Source organism: Ambystoma mexicanum, chromosome 1p, assembly GCF_040938575.1.
Source record: "Ambystoma mexicanum isolate Mex_15411 chromosome 1p, UKY_AmexF1_1, whole genome shotgun sequence".
Taxonomy (NCBI): Eukaryota; Metazoa; Chordata; class Amphibia; order Caudata; family Ambystomatidae; genus Ambystoma; species Ambystoma mexicanum.
In genome coordinates, this window is record NC_090921.1 from 658,860,163 (window position 1) to 658,877,898 (window position 17,736).

General features: G+C 48.3%; 1 protein-coding gene across 3 annotated transcripts in view; it reads left to right on the forward strand.

Moving 5' to 3' along the window:
• The window catches only part of PRPF3 (pre-mRNA processing factor 3), a 1,104,158-nt gene that overhangs the window by 162,182 nt on the left and 924,240 nt on the right, over positions 1-17,736 (forward strand). For all 3 annotated transcript variants that reach the window (XM_069649724.1, XM_069649725.1, XM_069649726.1), the window contains exon 7: positions 12,154-12,261. In XM_069649724.1, the coding sequence (XP_069505825.1) occupies positions 12,154-12,261 (108 nt within the window). The remainder of the gene's footprint in view (positions 1-12,153; positions 12,262-17,736) is intronic.

Sequence of the window (17,736 nt, forward strand, 5' to 3'; positions counted from 1 at the left end):
CTCCGTAGTCTACTTCAGATCTTCCTTAGTAAAGATGATGACCAGGGGCTGGAGGCCCATTCTAGACCTGCAGCTTCTCAACAAATGCCTCAACCCTCTAAAATTCAGGGTGGTCCCGTTGCAGCACGTGCTCTGCCAACTGGAGGAAGGAGACTTCTCAACATTGCTGGATCTGGAGGACGTCTGGTTGAAGTCAGCGCCCAAGGTGTTTACGAAGTGCCTGGCACCAGTTGCTGCCCATCTGCATCTACAAGGGATACATGTGTACCCGTACCTCGACGACTGGCCAAGTCCAGGGAACTAGCTGTCGAACACAGAGAAGACCATCCGGCTACTGACGGATCTGGGATACTCTGTCAACTATCCAAAGTCCTGCTTGATACCATAGCAGAACGTGCTGTTCCTGGGGGCCAGGCTAAACACGGTCTCCTGCCTGGCGGCCCCCTCGGAAGAGACGATACCTGCCATGCTGTGCAATGGCTGTTGGCACTGAAGACCGCCACGGTGCGGACCATCAAGTTGCTGCTCGGCATAATGTTGTGCGTTTATCTGATCCGCCTTTGCAGGTTGCGGATGCGACCTCTTCAGGAATTCCTGGACGCTCGGTGGATCTAGGTGTCCGGAAGCTTCGCAGACACAATTCCTCTTGATGAGGAGTTCCGTTGAGCGGCGGGCTGTGTGCACTCCAACATCGTTGTGGGCACGGATTTCTGCAGCCCCCCGTACCAGGAGACTGTCATCACAGACAGGCGCTTTTGCCACGAGTGGGAACTTTGACAGACAAGATCAAGTGGACCACCTCTTCCGCAAGTGGGGCAGACCCCAGATAGATCTGTTTGTGACAAATTCCAAATGACAGACTCTCTAGCAGGTTCCACAAGCCGAGGAGCATGGGGATGCCTTTTCCTTCCCACGGGAAGGCCTGTTCCCTCCGTTGCCTCTCCTGCTGCGAGTCAACAATCCACTCAAACGGTGCCAATGCAAGATGCTCTTCGTAGCCCCGGCATGGCCGAGGCAGATTTGTGACCTGGATCTTCTCAGCCTGTCAACGTCGCCCCTGGTCAGGCTGCCAGTGGTTGCACTTCGCTCGCTCGGTCTGGCACTCTGGTGAGGGGACTCTGGAGGTCCTGCTTCAGGATGATTCTTGGGAGTCTCCCAGGGCTTCAGGTCGGATTTGTTCTGCGGCAGACGTTTTACTAGACTACGGATGCTCGACCCCTGGCATTGGGCTTCCGAAGCAACAGAGAGGCACAGCAAGTCGGGAATGGTGGTTCAATTGAGTTAGTCTCGGGGTTAGTTGGTCTCACTACCCCAAGGGGAGAAGTAGTTTCGTCCGGGGGCTTCTCTGTAGAGGTGAAAAAGGTCAACACAGCAGCAGGGCTTCACTGGGTGTTTCTTCCAGTGGTCTGTAGTCCCAAAACGCTCACCTTTTTAAGTAGGTCTCTTCCATTCAATCACAGCTTAGGCAGTCAATTGCACGGAAGGGTGACTGTCCTGAAAGAACAGCCAGCCAGTCAATCGGGACTAAATGCATTCAGGCATTCCTAGAGACAAAGGACGGGGGAGTTTCGGGACCCTCCCTAACATCCTGTCCTTCCAGACACACTGGAACCAGGGGTGGGCTTCAGGGCCAACAAAGGGCTCAAACCTGTCAACATTTAGAGTAAAACCCAAGAAAGACCTCACAAACGGAAAATGGCGAGAAAAGAAGACTGGGCCGTTTTGTCAAAATGGTAAACCATGGATGCTGTACTGCAGCTGAGGGTTCAGAAAAGCACAATGGTAGGAAAAAGTAAACCACTGCCACCAGCCATTTAAAGTAGTGAGGGTAACATAAAAATTTTACATGAGAATGTAGGATAAGGGGCTACTAGGTAACCCCAGTACTCCACATACGATGGTGTGTGCTGGACCTACAAAGAGAAAATGTAAGTAAAGTCAATTTCACTTTTCTATTCTTGGAAACTGTAGTTCACACAAGAAAAGGTATTTAAACCTTATGAGAAATCTAAAGTATTTCTCAGTGACACTACACTGAAGGTGCTGTGTCACCATACAAACAAAAGATGCCTATGGAGTTTGTCGGGCTCCAAAAAACTGTGAGAAAACAAAATCCAAATCAGGTAAAACAGAGTGAGAAAAAGGTCTCTCGCGCTCCAGGGTTAAGATTTAAAGGTCCGAAGTCCAGCAAAAGAGCTGGTGGCCTCAGCACAATAATAATTCTCCCTAACAATCAGGGACAGGTCTGTTCTGGTCAGGACAAACAACTCTGCTACAATGTTTTACCTGTATAAGCAGGGTGGCGTCCGTCTTCCCCCCTCACCCCGCCTACATGGAGGTGGTATCGATCTGGGAATGGGCCCCGATGGAAGGGGTTTGGATTTCTGCGGTCCACCTCCCGGGGCACAGCAATGCAGAAGCGGACCAACAACTGAGTGGAAGTTGCACAGAGACTCCTTGTTTCCCCTGTTCCAGCGGTTTGGGCAGAGGGGGTTCTTCGACCTGGACTTGATCGCATCTCCCCGGAATGCCAAGTGCCCCCAGTTTGCTTCATCGGCAGGTCAGGGGTCACTGGGAGACGGCTTCCAGATCTGTTGGCATGGCCGCAGGTGTTATGCGTTCCCACCCACCCCAAAGCAAGTTCCGGGCTTTGGTGGTTGGCAGCCTCATCCTGGTTGGCCCCAATTGCCTTTGAGACCCTGGTTTTCGGATCTGCTGCAGTCGCGCACTATCCCGTCCACATTCCGATCCCGAGCAGGGGCTTCCTGACGCAGCAGGGCGGGGCAGTTGGAATATCCAGACCCAGCCAAGCTGGCGCTGGCGGCCTGGTTCCTGACCAGCTGAGACTACAGCATGCTCTATTTCGAAGGGATTGTGTCCTCCGATGTATTCCTCATCTTAGATATCTCCTTCCAGCTCTGCTGGCCTCGGAAAATATTTCTCTAGAGGGCGCTGCGCGTCGACGTCCTCCGAGTCGATGTCCCCCGACAGCCGCCGTATCGACGTCATCCTGCCTACAAAGGCCGCGCGCAGCGTCCGTTGCTCAGTTCCGTTTTTCCGCGCTTACTCAGTGCCTCGGAATACCGTTGCTCAGTTCTTGTCAGATTAATACTATTTACCTCAAGTTATTCGATACTTACTCGATGGCTTCCTCGTCGGAACGACAACTCCTCGATCCGGGTTCAAAAAATGCCGAGATTGTGGAAAAAAGATGTCGCTGACTGACCCTCAGAGTTTGTCTGTGGTGTTGGGGAGCTGAACACCATTGTTCGGAGTGCGAGGACTGTATGTCCATGACAGCTAAGGCCCTGAAGGAGCGCAGGGGGAAGCTGGAGAAAGGTAAGACTTTTAAAGCTTCTTCTTCGTCGTCGAAGTCGAGACACTCGTCTCCTCGTCACCATTCGCGCTCCAGGTCTCGGAGTGGGTCCCATCACTCCTCGAGATCGAAGCACTCGAAGAGGAGATGTCGAAGATCCCCTTCTCCGTCTTCCTCTTCCTCCGTTTCGCCAAAAAGAATCCCTTGCCCCACGAAACATAGTTCCCGGGCTGAATGGGAGGAATTCCGCAAAAATATGATGAGCGTCTTCGAGAAAGCGGCCTCGACCCCCCTCGAAGACTGCCGAGAGCGATGCTCTGGTCGAAAGACCCGAAGGTCAAAAACGCCGCGAGTCGCAGTACCCGGCGAAGGAAACGTCTCGAGCGCGTCTCGAACCCTCGAGTAGGACTATGACCTCCAAACCTTCCTCAAAGGTTCTGTCGACGCCGTCGAGGGTTCCGTCGACGCCGAGGTCGGTGTCTTCGACGCCGTTGTCGAAGGGACCTTCGACACACGGGTCTGTCGACTCGACGCCAGCTTCGACGCCAAGAAAAGTCACGGTCACGACACACCCAGTGACTATCCCCAGGTCCTCGATGACGATGGCTTCGAGATTGTAGAGTAGAATCCCAATTCTGTCTAGGTCATCGAGGCCTCCTCCTTTGTTTTCGACGCCACGCTCGAAGCCTTCGACGTCGGCAACATCGACGTTTTCGAGGCCGATAATGACAAGTTCGGCACCCTCTGCCTTAGAAATGGGATTTACTCCCTTTATGAGTTCAGAACAATTGAGAACTATGTCCTCAATTTTGGAAGAGGGTGAATTGTCTGAACAGGAAGACACATTTGAGTTGCAGGGACCTGTAACCCCAATTAGAGAGGAATTTTCCTCTGAAGAACGCAGGTTAAAGGATCTTCATGATTCCTTACATGAGGCAAGTGGGTTAGACACTTCCCCTGAGGTGGAGTTTGCTAGGCCAGACCCGGGGGAGCATGCTGAAACCCCCTATAGAGCCTTAATAGCCAGGATCACAGAGTTTATGGGGTGGTCTGCACCTTCACAATCTTTCCAACAAGATGACCTCACGGATATTCTTGATAAAGGCCCACAGGAGGATCCTGTGGTGCCTTTCCATAAAGCTCTTCAGAGGAAGATTATGACAAACTGGGAAACCCCAGATGCCGTCCCAGCAGTAAATAAAATACTTTCTACAAAATATAGGGTATCCTCTACAGACCCGGAGTTTTTGTCAAAACACCCATCCCAGAAAGTCTGGTGGTACAGGCAGCATCTTCTACCGATGTCAAGACGGCTTATCCTACCGTCCCACAGGACAGGGACGATAAAAAATATGATGCTATGGCAAAGAAAGTTTTTTTCGGCATGTAGCATGGTGTTAAAATCTGTGAATGCTACTTGCACCCTTGCTAGATTCAGCCATACACTTTGGGAGTGTGCTTCTACAGCGGCTGACTGCATCCCGGAGGGAGAAGAAAGGGAGGCGTTCCTGAATATCATACAGGACAGTAAAGACGCTATGTGCGAATCCCTCCAGACGGGCATTGATTCGGCTGACAGTATCAGCAGAGCAATGGCTGCAAGTTCTTCAACCAGGAGATTTGCTTGGTTGAGAGAGTCTGGTTTTGCCCCAGATTTGCAAGCCAGGCTCTTGAACATGCCATTCGATGGCTCTTATTTGTTTGTGAAAAAGGCGGATGACAGTTTAGAAAAACTGCAAACTTCAAAAGCAGCAGCAAAATCCCTAGGCGCTGCAATCTGTCAGACACCTTTTCGTCCCACAGGAACCTCTGCGAGAGGCAAGTCCTTTCGCTTCTACTCCGCATTCGGAAGAGGTAGAGGACGACCGGCTCAAAGGGGACAAAGAAGAACTACCCGAGGTGGACGTGGTAGATATTCAAAGGCCGCAGCAACAGCAGATGCCTCTTTACCATCGGCATCTGCATCAGCCGCCCCAAAACCACTCTGAGGACTTCCCTCATAGGACACCTGTAGGAGGCAAGTTGACTCCACATCTGGCGGAATGGCAGGCTATCACGTCAGATGCTTGGACATTGGAAACAGTTGCCCAAGGTTACTGCCTGCCTCTCCTACGCATACCTCAGTCATCCACCGGGGATCAGCTCTCAGAAAGCTCCAGATCCGCTCCTCTTGCAGGAAATTTTGGACCTGCTAGAGAAAGGTGCCATAGAACCGGTACCTGTAGCGGAGAGGAACAAGGGCTGGTACTCCCTTTACTTTCTCATTCCAAAGAAAGACGGAGGACTGAGACCCATCTTGGACTTGCGAGAATTGAACAAATTCCTCAAAGGACAAATTCAAGATGGTCACTCTTTCTCAGATCCTCCAGGCCCTTCAGTTCCCGGACTGGTTGGCATCTCTGGACCTTCAGGACGCTTATTTCCATGTGCCTATCCATCTCAAACACAGGAAATACCTGAGGTTCGCAATTGGCAATTCTCACTATCAATTCGAGTGCTGCCATTTGGGCTGACCTCCGCCCCGAGGGTCTTCAAGTTAATGTCGGTAGTGGCGGCTAGTCTAAGGAGGGAAGGGATTCATGTCTACCCCTACCTGGACGATTGGTTGATCAGGGCTGTCTCTTCGGAACAAGCTCAGATCCAATTAAATCATGTGTGCCACTCCCTTCACAGGCTGGGCTTCTCCCTCAATTTAAAGAAGTCACAAATGATACCATCGCAGAGACTTTTTGAGGTTGCTAGGCCTCATGGCATCCTGCATTTTCCTAGTGCCAGAGGCTCGCCTGAGAATGAGATCCCTCCAGTGGGCACTGAGGACTCAGTGGTCACAATTCTCAGGGAGAATGACAGATCTTCTTCAGGTTCCCGACAGGGTGGCTCGAGACCTTCAGTGGTGGGCCTGTCGGGAGAACATTCTGAAAGGAGAACTTTTTTGGCAACCCTGGCCAGAGATAACAGTAGTCACGGATGCCTCACTCACGGGGTGGGGAGCCCACGCCAACGACTTGACCATCAGCGGTCGTTGGTCTCCATCGGAGTCCAGACTACATATCAACCTGTTAGAGCTGAGAGCCATCAGACTTGCGCTGAAGGCGTTCCTGCCAGCTGTACAAGGGAAAAACGTCCTGATATTGACGGACAACACAGCGGCCATGCATTACCTCAACAAAAGAGGAGGCGTAGGATCTGTGGAGCTTTTTTGAAGCTTGACTGAAATTTCCTGCACATTTCGAGTTGTGGTTCAGCGCCTTTAGTGTTCTCATTCAAATAGTCTTCCCCTTCTGAAGCATTATTGATTGACAGTTTACGAGTTAGATATTCTTTTTGCAACTTTGATTTCATTGACATCAATGCAACCGCCAAGCCTTCTGTCTTGAACCTTTGCCTGGAGGCAAGTTAAGTCTTACGAGCTTCATTTACGTGCTTGACTAATTTATTTTGGGGGCATGGTCAACCCATGTTTTCTAGTGTGGGAAAGGTTTGGGAAGATTTTATTTTTGCAGTGTTCCTGCCATAGGTTCCTTTGGAACCTATTAGAATGGATTTCTAAACTCTGGTCTGGTGGACAGATATTTAGGAGGCCACCCTTCTTATAGGGAATAGGGAGCAACTTCTGGGTTGCATGGAGAGAGAGGCCAAGGCCCTGTGCAGAGAGGCGATGCAGCTCTGGTTTTGGGCAATCCTAGAAGGAATCTCTCTATCGGCAGTTCACCTAGCCGGAGAGAAGAACTTAACAGCGGACGCTCTGAGCAGGCAGAGCACAGTCTCCCACGAGTGGGAACTAGCTCAGGAAGTCCTTCAAGAGATCTTCGCCCTTTGGGGAACCCCTCAGGTGGATCTGTTCGCCACCAGCGTCAACAGGAAATGCGATCTGTTCTGCTCAAGGGAATTTCCCCCGAGATGAGCTGTGGGAGACGCGTTCATAGTGGACTGGGAGTTTCCGCTTCTGTACGCGTTCCCACCGGTCCCTGTCATTCCTCAAATGATCAGGAGGTTGAGAATCCTCAAATGATCAGGAGGTTGAGAAGATTCCGGAGAACCATGATCCTAATTGCCCCGGATTGGGCCAGGAGAACGTGGTATCCGGACCTTCTAGACTTGTCCATCTGCCCTCCAATTCGACTTCCACTCAGAGAGAACCTACTCTCACAGAAGGGAGGTCAGGTTCTCCATCCAGACATCAAAACCCTCAACCTTCACGCTTGGCTTCTGAAAGGTTGAGGTACAAGGATTGGGACCTCCCTGATGATGATATGGAGGTGTTGCTTTCGGCAAGGAGGCCAGCAACAAAGTCTTTATACCGCTGCCGTTGGAACAGATTTTGCGGCTGGTGTAGAGAACAGAATATCGACCCTTTTTCATGTGGTACACCAATGGTTTTGTCCTTCCTTCTATATTTGGCGAATTCAGGCCTTCAAGTTGGCACCATTAAGGGCTATCTCGCAGCGCTATCCATCTTTAGGCGCACTGCGGAAGAACCATCCTATTTCAAATTACCCTTGGTAATACAGTTTCTAAAGGGGTTAACCAATGTTTATCCCCCAAGACCATTCCAATTTCCCCTATGGGATTTAAACTTAGTACTAACTTTCCTGATGGGCACACCTTTCGAACCACTCCATTCTTGTTCGTTAAGATTCCTTACCCTTAAAACTGTTTTATTAATAGCACTTACATCTGCTAGAAGGGTGAGCGAATTACAAGCTCTTTCTTGTAAACCCCCTCACAGAATATTTCACAAAGACAAAGTTGTCCTGCAAGTGAAGCCTTATTTCCTCCCAAAGGTGGTTTCTGAATTCCATATCACTCAGAAGATTACCCTACCATCTTTCTATCCTCCTCCTCACCCGGGGAAAGAGGAAGAGAGGTTACACAGGCTAGACCCTAGAAGGGCTTTAAGTTTTTACATCAGTAGACTAGCCAGGATAAGACAGGCAGACCAGCTGTTTGTAGGTTACGCAGGTCACAAGCTGGGGTTACCTATAACTAAGCAGACCATTTCCTGATGGATCATTCTAGCCATTCTGGAATGTTATAAACTGGCAGGGAAAGAGCCCCCTCAAAACCTTAAGGCTCATTCGACCAGGGGTATTGCAGCTTCATCGGCCCTCAAAAGAGACGTGCCGGTTAAAGACATCTGTGCGGCCGCTACATGGTTGTCTGTCCATACCTTTACACATTTTTACAATTTGGATTCCTCCTCCAGTCAAGAGACTAGGTTTGGAAGGGCTGTACTGCATTCTATTCGTCAATTGAAGACAGCGTGAAGTCAGTACTCCCTCCTCCAATAATAGAATACTGCTATGGGAGCCTATCTAAGATGAGGAATACGTCGGAGGACACAATCCCTTCGAAGAACAAGTTACTTCTTACCTTGTAACGTTCTTTCGACGGGATGTTCCTCCGACGTATTCCTCATCGACCCTCCCATCCATCCCCGCAGTTCTACTTCCCGTGTTGGTGCAGCTTACGCTCCTTCAGGGTGATTAGTCTAGTCCAGAATGTATTATTGTGGGCTACAAAACGGAACTGAGCAACGGACGCTGCGCGCGCCCTTTATGGGCAGGATGACGTCTACGTCGATACGGCGGCTGTCGAGGGACATCGACTCGGAGGACGTCGACGCGCAGCGCCCTCTAGAGAAAAATTTTCCGAGGCCAGCAGAGCTCGAAGGAGATATCTAAGATGAGGAATACGTCGGAGGAACATCCCGTCGAAAGAACGTTACAAGGTAAGAAGTAACTTGTTCTTTTAGATGACAACTGGGACATCATTTAGCAGGCCAGGAGGCTCTCCATGTGGTCTCAGTATAAAAGCAAATGGACTAGGTTCGGCCATTGGTCTTTTGACAAGCGTCTGGACCCTGCCACCTGTCCTTTTGGTGACATGCTGGCTTTTTCGACACATGTGGCTCATTCTGGGGCTCAGGTGGATACTTGGCACACTTATTTGGCGGCCATTGGGGCTCAAAAGAATTTCCCTGAGCATGTGTTTTCAGCAGCCAAACCAATGGTTAAGGCCCACCTTAAGGGGTTTTCTAGGCTTTATGCTTCAGTGCATAGACCGCTTCCGGTCTGGGACCTCAATGTGGTTCTTGCTGCTTTGCAACCCAAGCCTTTCGAGCCGATGGCCTCTGTGTGGACATCTGCTTGGTGACACTAAAGATAGCGTTACTTGTGGGTCTCACCTATGCGTGCAGGGTTAGTGAGCTGCAGGCATTGTCTTCGTGTGAGCCCTTCACCATTTTTCACGACAAGGTCATCTTAAGCACTCCCCAAACTTCTTGCTCAAGGTGGTCTCCATTTCATCTGAATCAAGAGATCTGCCTGCCAGTATTCTTCCCGAACCCGCAGTCTGAAGCAGAGAGTGCCCTACGTTCCTTGAATCTCAAGAGGAGCTTCAAGTTTTTTATCCGTAGAAATCCATCAGGAAGTCTGAGGCTTGTTCGTGACTTTTGGGGGCATACCCCGCCCCCGTCTCTTGGGCATCCATTGCCTGTTGGATTGTTCTGGCTATTTTGGAGGCATAAACTCCCATTCGCAAACCTGTTCCTGAGGGGATTCATGTCCATGCGGTCACAGCCAAGGCCAATGCAGTAGTTTCAGAGACCTGCTTCTTGGGATGTCATCAGTAAGGCGGCTACTTGGGCCACTCCGGCCTTCTGTAAGCACTTCTCACTGGATACCAGCTCCAGATGCGATGCAGAGTTTGGTCGGGTGGTTCTGAAGAACCTTTCCTTCCTCCTAGATATTATTTATTATTATTTTTGGATTTGTATAGCGCACAACAGGGGTTACAGGAGAGCCCAGGGTTGAGGCAGGTTTCACAATTCCACCCTATGTTCTTGTTCGGTGGAATCGCCCACAAGGTTGCAGGAAAGGGATGGGCCGTATGAGTAATGGAAGTTACTCACTTTAGTGACTAGAGTACTCGTAGTACATTGTCCCCTTTCCTCCATACGTCCCACCCACCTAACCCTGTTAGTATGCCAAGGGTGAATATGTACCAAGAGTAGTGGGGTATCTAAGCGTGTGATGTGTTCAAAAGGGGACTGAGGGGAGGCACCGGAGGCCACGCCCCGCGCATGCTACTAAATTTAAAGGGGAAGCTCAATATTGCTCTGCCAAAGGCTCCTGTACCTTACCCGTGTTGGGGGACGCCCACAAGGATGGAGGAAAGGGGACTAAGGACTAGGAGTACTCCAGTCACTAGGATGAGTAACTTACATTTTTCGCACAAGAGTATAATTTCTTTTTGAAAGCTGTTGCACTTAGCAAGTATTGCCCAGTGATGGCGGGATTCAGCGGGAAAACTCATTCAGCCAGTTGGCAAACATGCCACTGCCAAGTAACGGGAACACAGCAACAATAGAGTTGGGGGCAGGGCAGAACCTAAATACCCCAGTGAAAGGGGCTCGGGGGGGGGGGGGGGGGGAGGGGAAGCCAGCCAATCACAAAAAGGGGATGAGGTCAGAGGTTTAGATTACCAGTCATGCTGGTTGGTCACTGGGACTGCCACTCGGCTAAAGCCACCCTCACGGGTAGTGGGATGGCTTGTCTAGGGACCTATACTAGGCTAAACCAGTTGGGACCAGTATGGAGGCTGCCAACATAGACTTGCAAAGCGTCCGCTTGGTCAGAATGGCCATTTTAAGCCTGCCTCATGATCACCTAGACCCTAGGAAACAAAATTCCAGTGAGCAGGATTTAAAACAACCTCATTGGTAGCCCAATGGCTACCTAAAAGGGGCATTGGGCTACCAATACCCTAAAATAGCTTTACCCCTCGGTGAAGCCAAAATGAAAGCACACCTACCACCAACCTATTCCCTAAAACGAATTCAGTGACATTTCACTAGTGCAGAAATGGGGTGCCTCAGAGGCAACCCTGTTACTGGGGAGCTTGGGGGCAACCCAATACCATATAACATATAGGTAGACGGACTTCAGTCCCCCTGCCCACCCAAAAAGATCAAAGAACCAAAAAAGGCAGGTAAAATAGCAAAAAGTTGAGGGGCTCCAAAAAATGGCCCTAGAATCCCCAAAATACGAATTCTGTATTAACATTCAGAATACTGCAGCCAAAGGAATGGAAAAAAATGCGATGGACCCCAAAGGTGAAGATAAACTGAAAGTTTGTCTACGTTTGTTGAAGAGCTTGCAGATTGGTAGATTGGTGGTCCAAAGGTTCACTGTTTAATGTACAAGGCCAGCACCTGAGCTGGGTGAAATCGGAGGACCCGATGGATGCAGAATTGACGAAGGACATTGCGGCAGCTTCTTGAAGACTATAACACAATCTTCACTTAAACCAGGGTCACCTGTTTTGGTTCTCGGCTTGCAGGGCAAACAACAGATAGTCCCCAAGCAGAAGGAACGTTACCAGGGCGCAGCATAAGAATTCTGGTGACGGCAAGTATCCAGCCACACCTAGTCTGCAGAAGACCCCTATGCCTGCTTTGGAGAAGCTTCTAAATTCAACAGTTTATGAATCTGGGAAGGATGCTCTGGGCGAGAACCACCGCTACATGCCAGTAACTTCTCTAACCTGCCTTCTGCTCTCATCTGGGGTCACTCTTGCTATTGTGCAAAGTTTCCCTCAGTCCACAAGTGTTTCCTCAATTTACAGGAACCACTGAATAAAGAGTTGCCATTGTGAACAAAAGACAAACCCTGCGTAGCATCAGCCATAAAAAGCTCAATTGTTCTGAGATGCTCTTAGCATCTTGCATGTATTTTTCTGTATTCCCTCGTACGTGAATATTTTGATTTGTAAATTGTGGTTTTTCTAAGTGTTGCTGAATTAACATTAACTACTAAACATCTGTTTATTCACAGATCCGCTGCAGTGCCAATAGCACCACCCCCAGTGGCAGCTCCTCCCACTATGCCTATGCCAGTGAACTGGAGGGACAACTACCCTGTCGGGGAAGGAGGGAAAAACAGGTAAAAGTTAGTTCATTACACTCACAATACAATTCAGTTTTCAACTTTGCACCCGCAATAAGTCAGTGGTGTAGTCATGTGACACATGGTGCTCCTTCATGGTATTTTAATTAATATTCCACAACACTGTATAGCATATCCTTTGTTCTGGATCACTAAATGCTTTTCCAGAGTGAAAAGTCTTAAATTTGATTGGCTGAAATAAATTCTTTAAGTTAAAAGACATGCAACTTCCGAAAAACGCATCTGTGCTGTTTTAGCACGATTGACTTTGCAGAAACTAAATTGACAACGGTGTGAAAAGTAGGCTGACCTTGTGTGCTGTGGTGGGTGGGGCTTTCAAAGATTTCCTGTGTAAGTCCGGATAAAAAAAGGAATGTCATTAGCACTTAAGAACTAAAAAAGAAACCTGTAACTTTAAGCAGTCGCGTTGTTCCATCATTCGTGGATGCAACACATGGCGCTATGTTTTATTTTTTACTGTGATGTCACGATCTTTCTGTTACTAGGCTTTTTTAAAGCTTGACTGAAATTTCCTGCACATTTCGAGTTGTGGTTCAGCGCCCTTAGTGTTCTCATTCAAATAGTCTTCCCCTTCTAAAGCATTGATTGACAGTTTACGAGTTAGATATTCTTTTTGCAACTTTGATTTCATTGACATCAATGCAACCGCCAAGACTTCTGTCTTGAACCTTTGCCTGGAGGCAAGTTAAGTCTTACGAGCTTCATTTACGTGCTTGACTAATTTATTTTGGGGGCATGGTCAACCCATGTTTTCTAGTGTGGGAAAGGTTTGGGAAGATTTTATTTTTGCAGTGTTCCTGCCATAGGTTCCTTTGGAATCTGTTAGAATGGATTTCTAAACTCTGGTCTGGTGGACAGATATTTAGGAGGCCACCCTTCTTATAGTGAATAGGGAGCAACTTCTGGGTTGCATGGAGAGAGAGGCCATGGCTAAATCTCAGGAGAGGTGAGTGGGGTCAGAAGACCACAATGAGTCCACACAGTGGACACCAAGGATTACAGTTTAGACAGTTGGTTATAAAAATACTATATTTTAGGACCAGAAAACACTTATGTTAAAGGTACTTATATAGCGCACCGTCGCCAATGGAATTGGTCCCCAGGCGCTCTGGCGGATCTGTAAACAGGAAGGACCGGGATAGGGTTAGTTGGGAGGAAGGAAGCAGGAGAGTGGGAGAAGTGATGTGCTATTGGCAGCTTCAGCTCGGTATACACAGAGTGCCTGTCTTTGGTGCTAGTTTCGGATCGGGCGAGACCTCGAGTGCTGTAGGTGATGATTGTGTTGTTGATGCAGTGTGGTAAAGTGTGTGCGGATTGCTGGGAGAGATGGTTGTGTGGTTTAAGTATGTAGAAGATTGGGGGTTGGGTCAGTGGGTCTGTATTCAGATTCAGGTCCTTCTGATTCTGTTAGAGTTGTCATGTGGGTTGGGTTGATGCTGGTTCCTCGTGGGCAGATTCGCTTTGTTGGTGCTGCGCTGACCCTGCTGTTTCATAGTGAGTATTGTTTGGATTTGATTTTCTTCGGGTGTGGGACTAGGATGGTAATATCTATTCTCTTATCTAGTGTGACACTGGTCAGTTGAGCATTGAATTGTTCAGGGTCGGAGTGGTGTTGGTGTGGCGTTCTAGTGCTTCTGTCTTGGTGAGCCTGTGTATTCGGGTGTTAGTTTCCACCTGTCATGAGTGTCTTTCAGTTGGTTCTTTGGTTTTTGTGGGGTGAGCATCTTTGGGGCTGTTTAGTTGTAGTTTGTGTGATGGGGCATAGTGCTTCCCGCTGTGTAGTTGGACAGTGTGTAATGATGAAACATTCTGTTTCTCACCCACTGGATTGGGGCTCGTGGTGTAGTGCTTCATTCCCTCTCTTATCTGTTGCCCTTAAGTCTGTTGGGAATGGCTGTAGTTTAAGGTCTTGGTCCTCTTGATGATTCGTCCTAGTGTTTGTCTTTGTCTTGCTATGTGTACGGTCTTTGGTCGTATTGCGCCTGTCTCCCGGTTAGTAGTTTAGTATGTCGTGGGATATTTTCCTGAGTGTTTTTCCCATTGATTAGTGTGGATCCGGTTCTCTCTCTACGTTCATCGATGTTTTAGTTATGTGCGTGCCCCTGTGGCTGGTCTTCTAGTTATGTCGTGAAGAGCCAGGTTTTCTGAATAGTAGGTGGTTTCTTGTGTTACGTATGTACTTTGGATGGTCGTTCCAGGTTTTTGGGGCATGGTGAGAGGAGGATCCTCCAAGTTTTCTTTTGTTGTAGGGTTTTGGTTCCAGGCGGATGTCATGCTTGCTGAGCGTTCTTGTGGGCTGATGTAGACGCAGTTTGTCTCTCAGGAATTCGGCATCTTCAATGTGTACCGCTCTGTGCGTGATGCACATTGTTTTGAATTTTATTTGTTGTTTTATTGGTAGCCAATGTAGTGTTTTCAGCGCTGGTGGGGTGTCTTCTCTTCGGGGTAGTTTCTGAAGCTGTCATGATGCCTACCCCCGGGGATCCAGATCAAGTCCAGCAACCCCGGAAGCAGGCATAAAGTTATTCCAAGCAAACCCAACAACCCCTGCTAGGGGCTATTTGGGTGCAGTCCTGGCGTCTATGGCGCCAGGCTCATATGGAGAGTCAGTCCTGGCGCCATAGGCTCCAGGCTCATAGATTAAAACTTACCTGATGCAGACCATGCTGCAAGAGCTCAAAGCCATAAGAGGCTTGGAAGGGACTACTTTACCTAGGGACTATTTTTTTTACTCGGGTGGGATCCAGGAGAAATACTTACCTGGGAATACTTTGGAGGCTATTTAAACCACACCCGAAGAGCAGCACACGCTTCGCGTTATTCTGCATCTAGCAGCGTAACGCTCACCATGCCTGCAAGTCTGCATCCAGTCTTCTGCCACGCCCGCCTCGAGTCTGGAGCTCCTAGAAAAAGGGAGAAAGAAGGAGAAAAGGTTAGAACAAGAGCAATACCTTTTGATCTTTACCTGAATTCCCGATCTATCGCGCCTTCGAGCTGGAAGAAAAGTTATTTTATGCGCGTCGCCTCGCCTGCTGCAGCGCCGCGCTGAACTCACCGGCCTTCACAGCATCTTCACTATCCACCGCATCCTTCTGCATGTTCCCGCCGCACTCCGGCACCTAAGGGGAACACAAGAACAGCAAGGTGAGCCAAGGGAATAAACAGAGGCAATATTAGTTACCCCCCATAGTCTTACCTGATTTTACCGCCGGGGTGCTATTCCTCTTCACGGGTCGGTGCAGCCTCCACCGCATCTTCGCCGTACCCCGGCCCCTAAGGGGAACAAAAGGACAGCAAGGTGAAACAAAGGGACAAACCAGGGGAATCCTTCTCACCACAATAGACTTGCCTAATTTTACCGCCGGAGGCATTATTCCCCGAGACTTCATAATTTCTCTCAGCACCTGAATAAGGGAGAAAGCAACAGGTTACATACTGACATTATTTTATCGAACTGTGTTGGATAATACAAATCCTTACCTGAATGTTACCGGTTTTCCACGAGGAACTGTTCGCTAGGGTCAAACTGCAACCTGGAAGAAATCGGACAAGAGTGAAAGTCAGACATTTGAACTCTTACGAACTATATACTTACGGCGTCTCACTGGAAATCTCAGTCAATATATTGTTCTGGAACTCACCAATTCCTTCAAACCAGTGAAGCAACTGGTTATCTACGCACCCCTGCGCTCAATGCAGGATGGAGAGCTCATCTTTCCAAACCATCAGAAGAATACTCCTACGGGCCAAGCAAACGAAGCTAGGTGGGCCAGTCGAGTCTGTCATCTCAGCACTACGCGTCACATTGGTGGAGACCGCAGCTGTCCAGTTCAGATCGGCGCCCCTGTGGGAGCCAGGTGAGCGTAACTGAAGCATTCTGGCTGCTGCATTTTGACTGCGTTGTAGTTTTTTAAAAAGTCGTTCCGCACGCCAAAGTATAGGCTGTTGGCGTAGTCTACTCGGGACATGACTAGGGCGATGATGGTGGTGGTTTTGTTGGCGAATGGTAAGATCCTCTTTGCCGCTCGCAGGAGAAAGAAACTTTTCTTGAGAATGGCGTTTACTTGTGGCTCTAACGTGAGATGGTCCAAAGGTTTTTTTACAAGCGGCGAGGGTGCTGGGGTTGTCCCGAGTTCCCTTGGCCAAGGGATGAGGTGGTTTTCTCCTCAATGTTTTGTGACGATCATTTCTTTTTTGCCTGGGTTGATTTTGAGGCTGTTTGAGTTCATCCAGTGGAATACATCGCGGAGGCAGTTTTCTAGCGCGGAGTTTAATTCTGGGTTGTCTTGTATTTTGAAGATTTTGTGTATCGTCGGTGTAGTTGTAGCAGGTTGTTTTGTAGTTATATTGTAGTAAAACCAGAGACCATTGATATCAGCAAACCTTCTTATTTAATCCATACAAAACGACCAACTGTAAACTCCTCATCACATTCCATATTCTATTTTCCATGGCATGGTAACATTCTACCTATAACTCCATTTTCTATGACATGTTAATATTCCACCTAATAATATTAATATAACACTACAACAATCCCCCCTTATCATTTAACATATCATTTAACTTATTACTAATGTATACACAATTTGAATCTGTACTCAGTTTGTTGACTAGATACAATTTATATTTGCTCAATAAGCCAATCTGGCTTACGCGCTATTCGATGAGGACGCCTTCTTACCATTTTGCCTCTGAAACCATAATCAAATTCTTCACTGCATCCTACAACCCCAAGATGTACTGCAGCCGCATCCGCTATAGAACCCAAGCCACCCTGACCATGATCATGACCATCACTACCTCCCACATGTTCAGTTATTTCCTCACTGCTCCGACAGTCTCCTGAACTCACAGAAATGTCATCCCATGTTGGACTGTAACCACGTCCTGTTTTGTTTTGATCGTCATTGATATAGTCCTCTTGAAACATCCTCCTGAAGAATCTCATTTCTTGTGATTTCATGATTGTCCTCATCAACTGCGGTGATCATGGGTCCCTTATTTTCTTCACTCTAAATCAACGGCTTATACCTTGAATCCAATTTAGATCGCACTCTTTGACGAACTAACACATTTTCTCCCACCCCAATGTAATTATTCTTGGCCCTCCTTTTTTGATCAGTCCATTCCTTGACCACCTTTCTCTTTATTTCATCACACTTTTTTATTTCATCATCCTCTTCTAGAATATAATTATTCAACTGTGGAATACAGGTTTGAGGCTTATATCGAATCAGTTCAGACTGTGCATACCCTGTCATTTCATGCAGTGTGCTCCTATAACTCCTGAGCATTTGTGACACTGCCTGATTCATTGCCATATTGGCTATCACAGCTTTGTCTTGTTTTTTTTAGACTAAGCATGAATTTCTCAACCATGCCATTAGCCTGTGGCCATAGCAGAGTCATTTTCTGATGTTTAAATCCTAGGTATGCTGCAAATCTTTC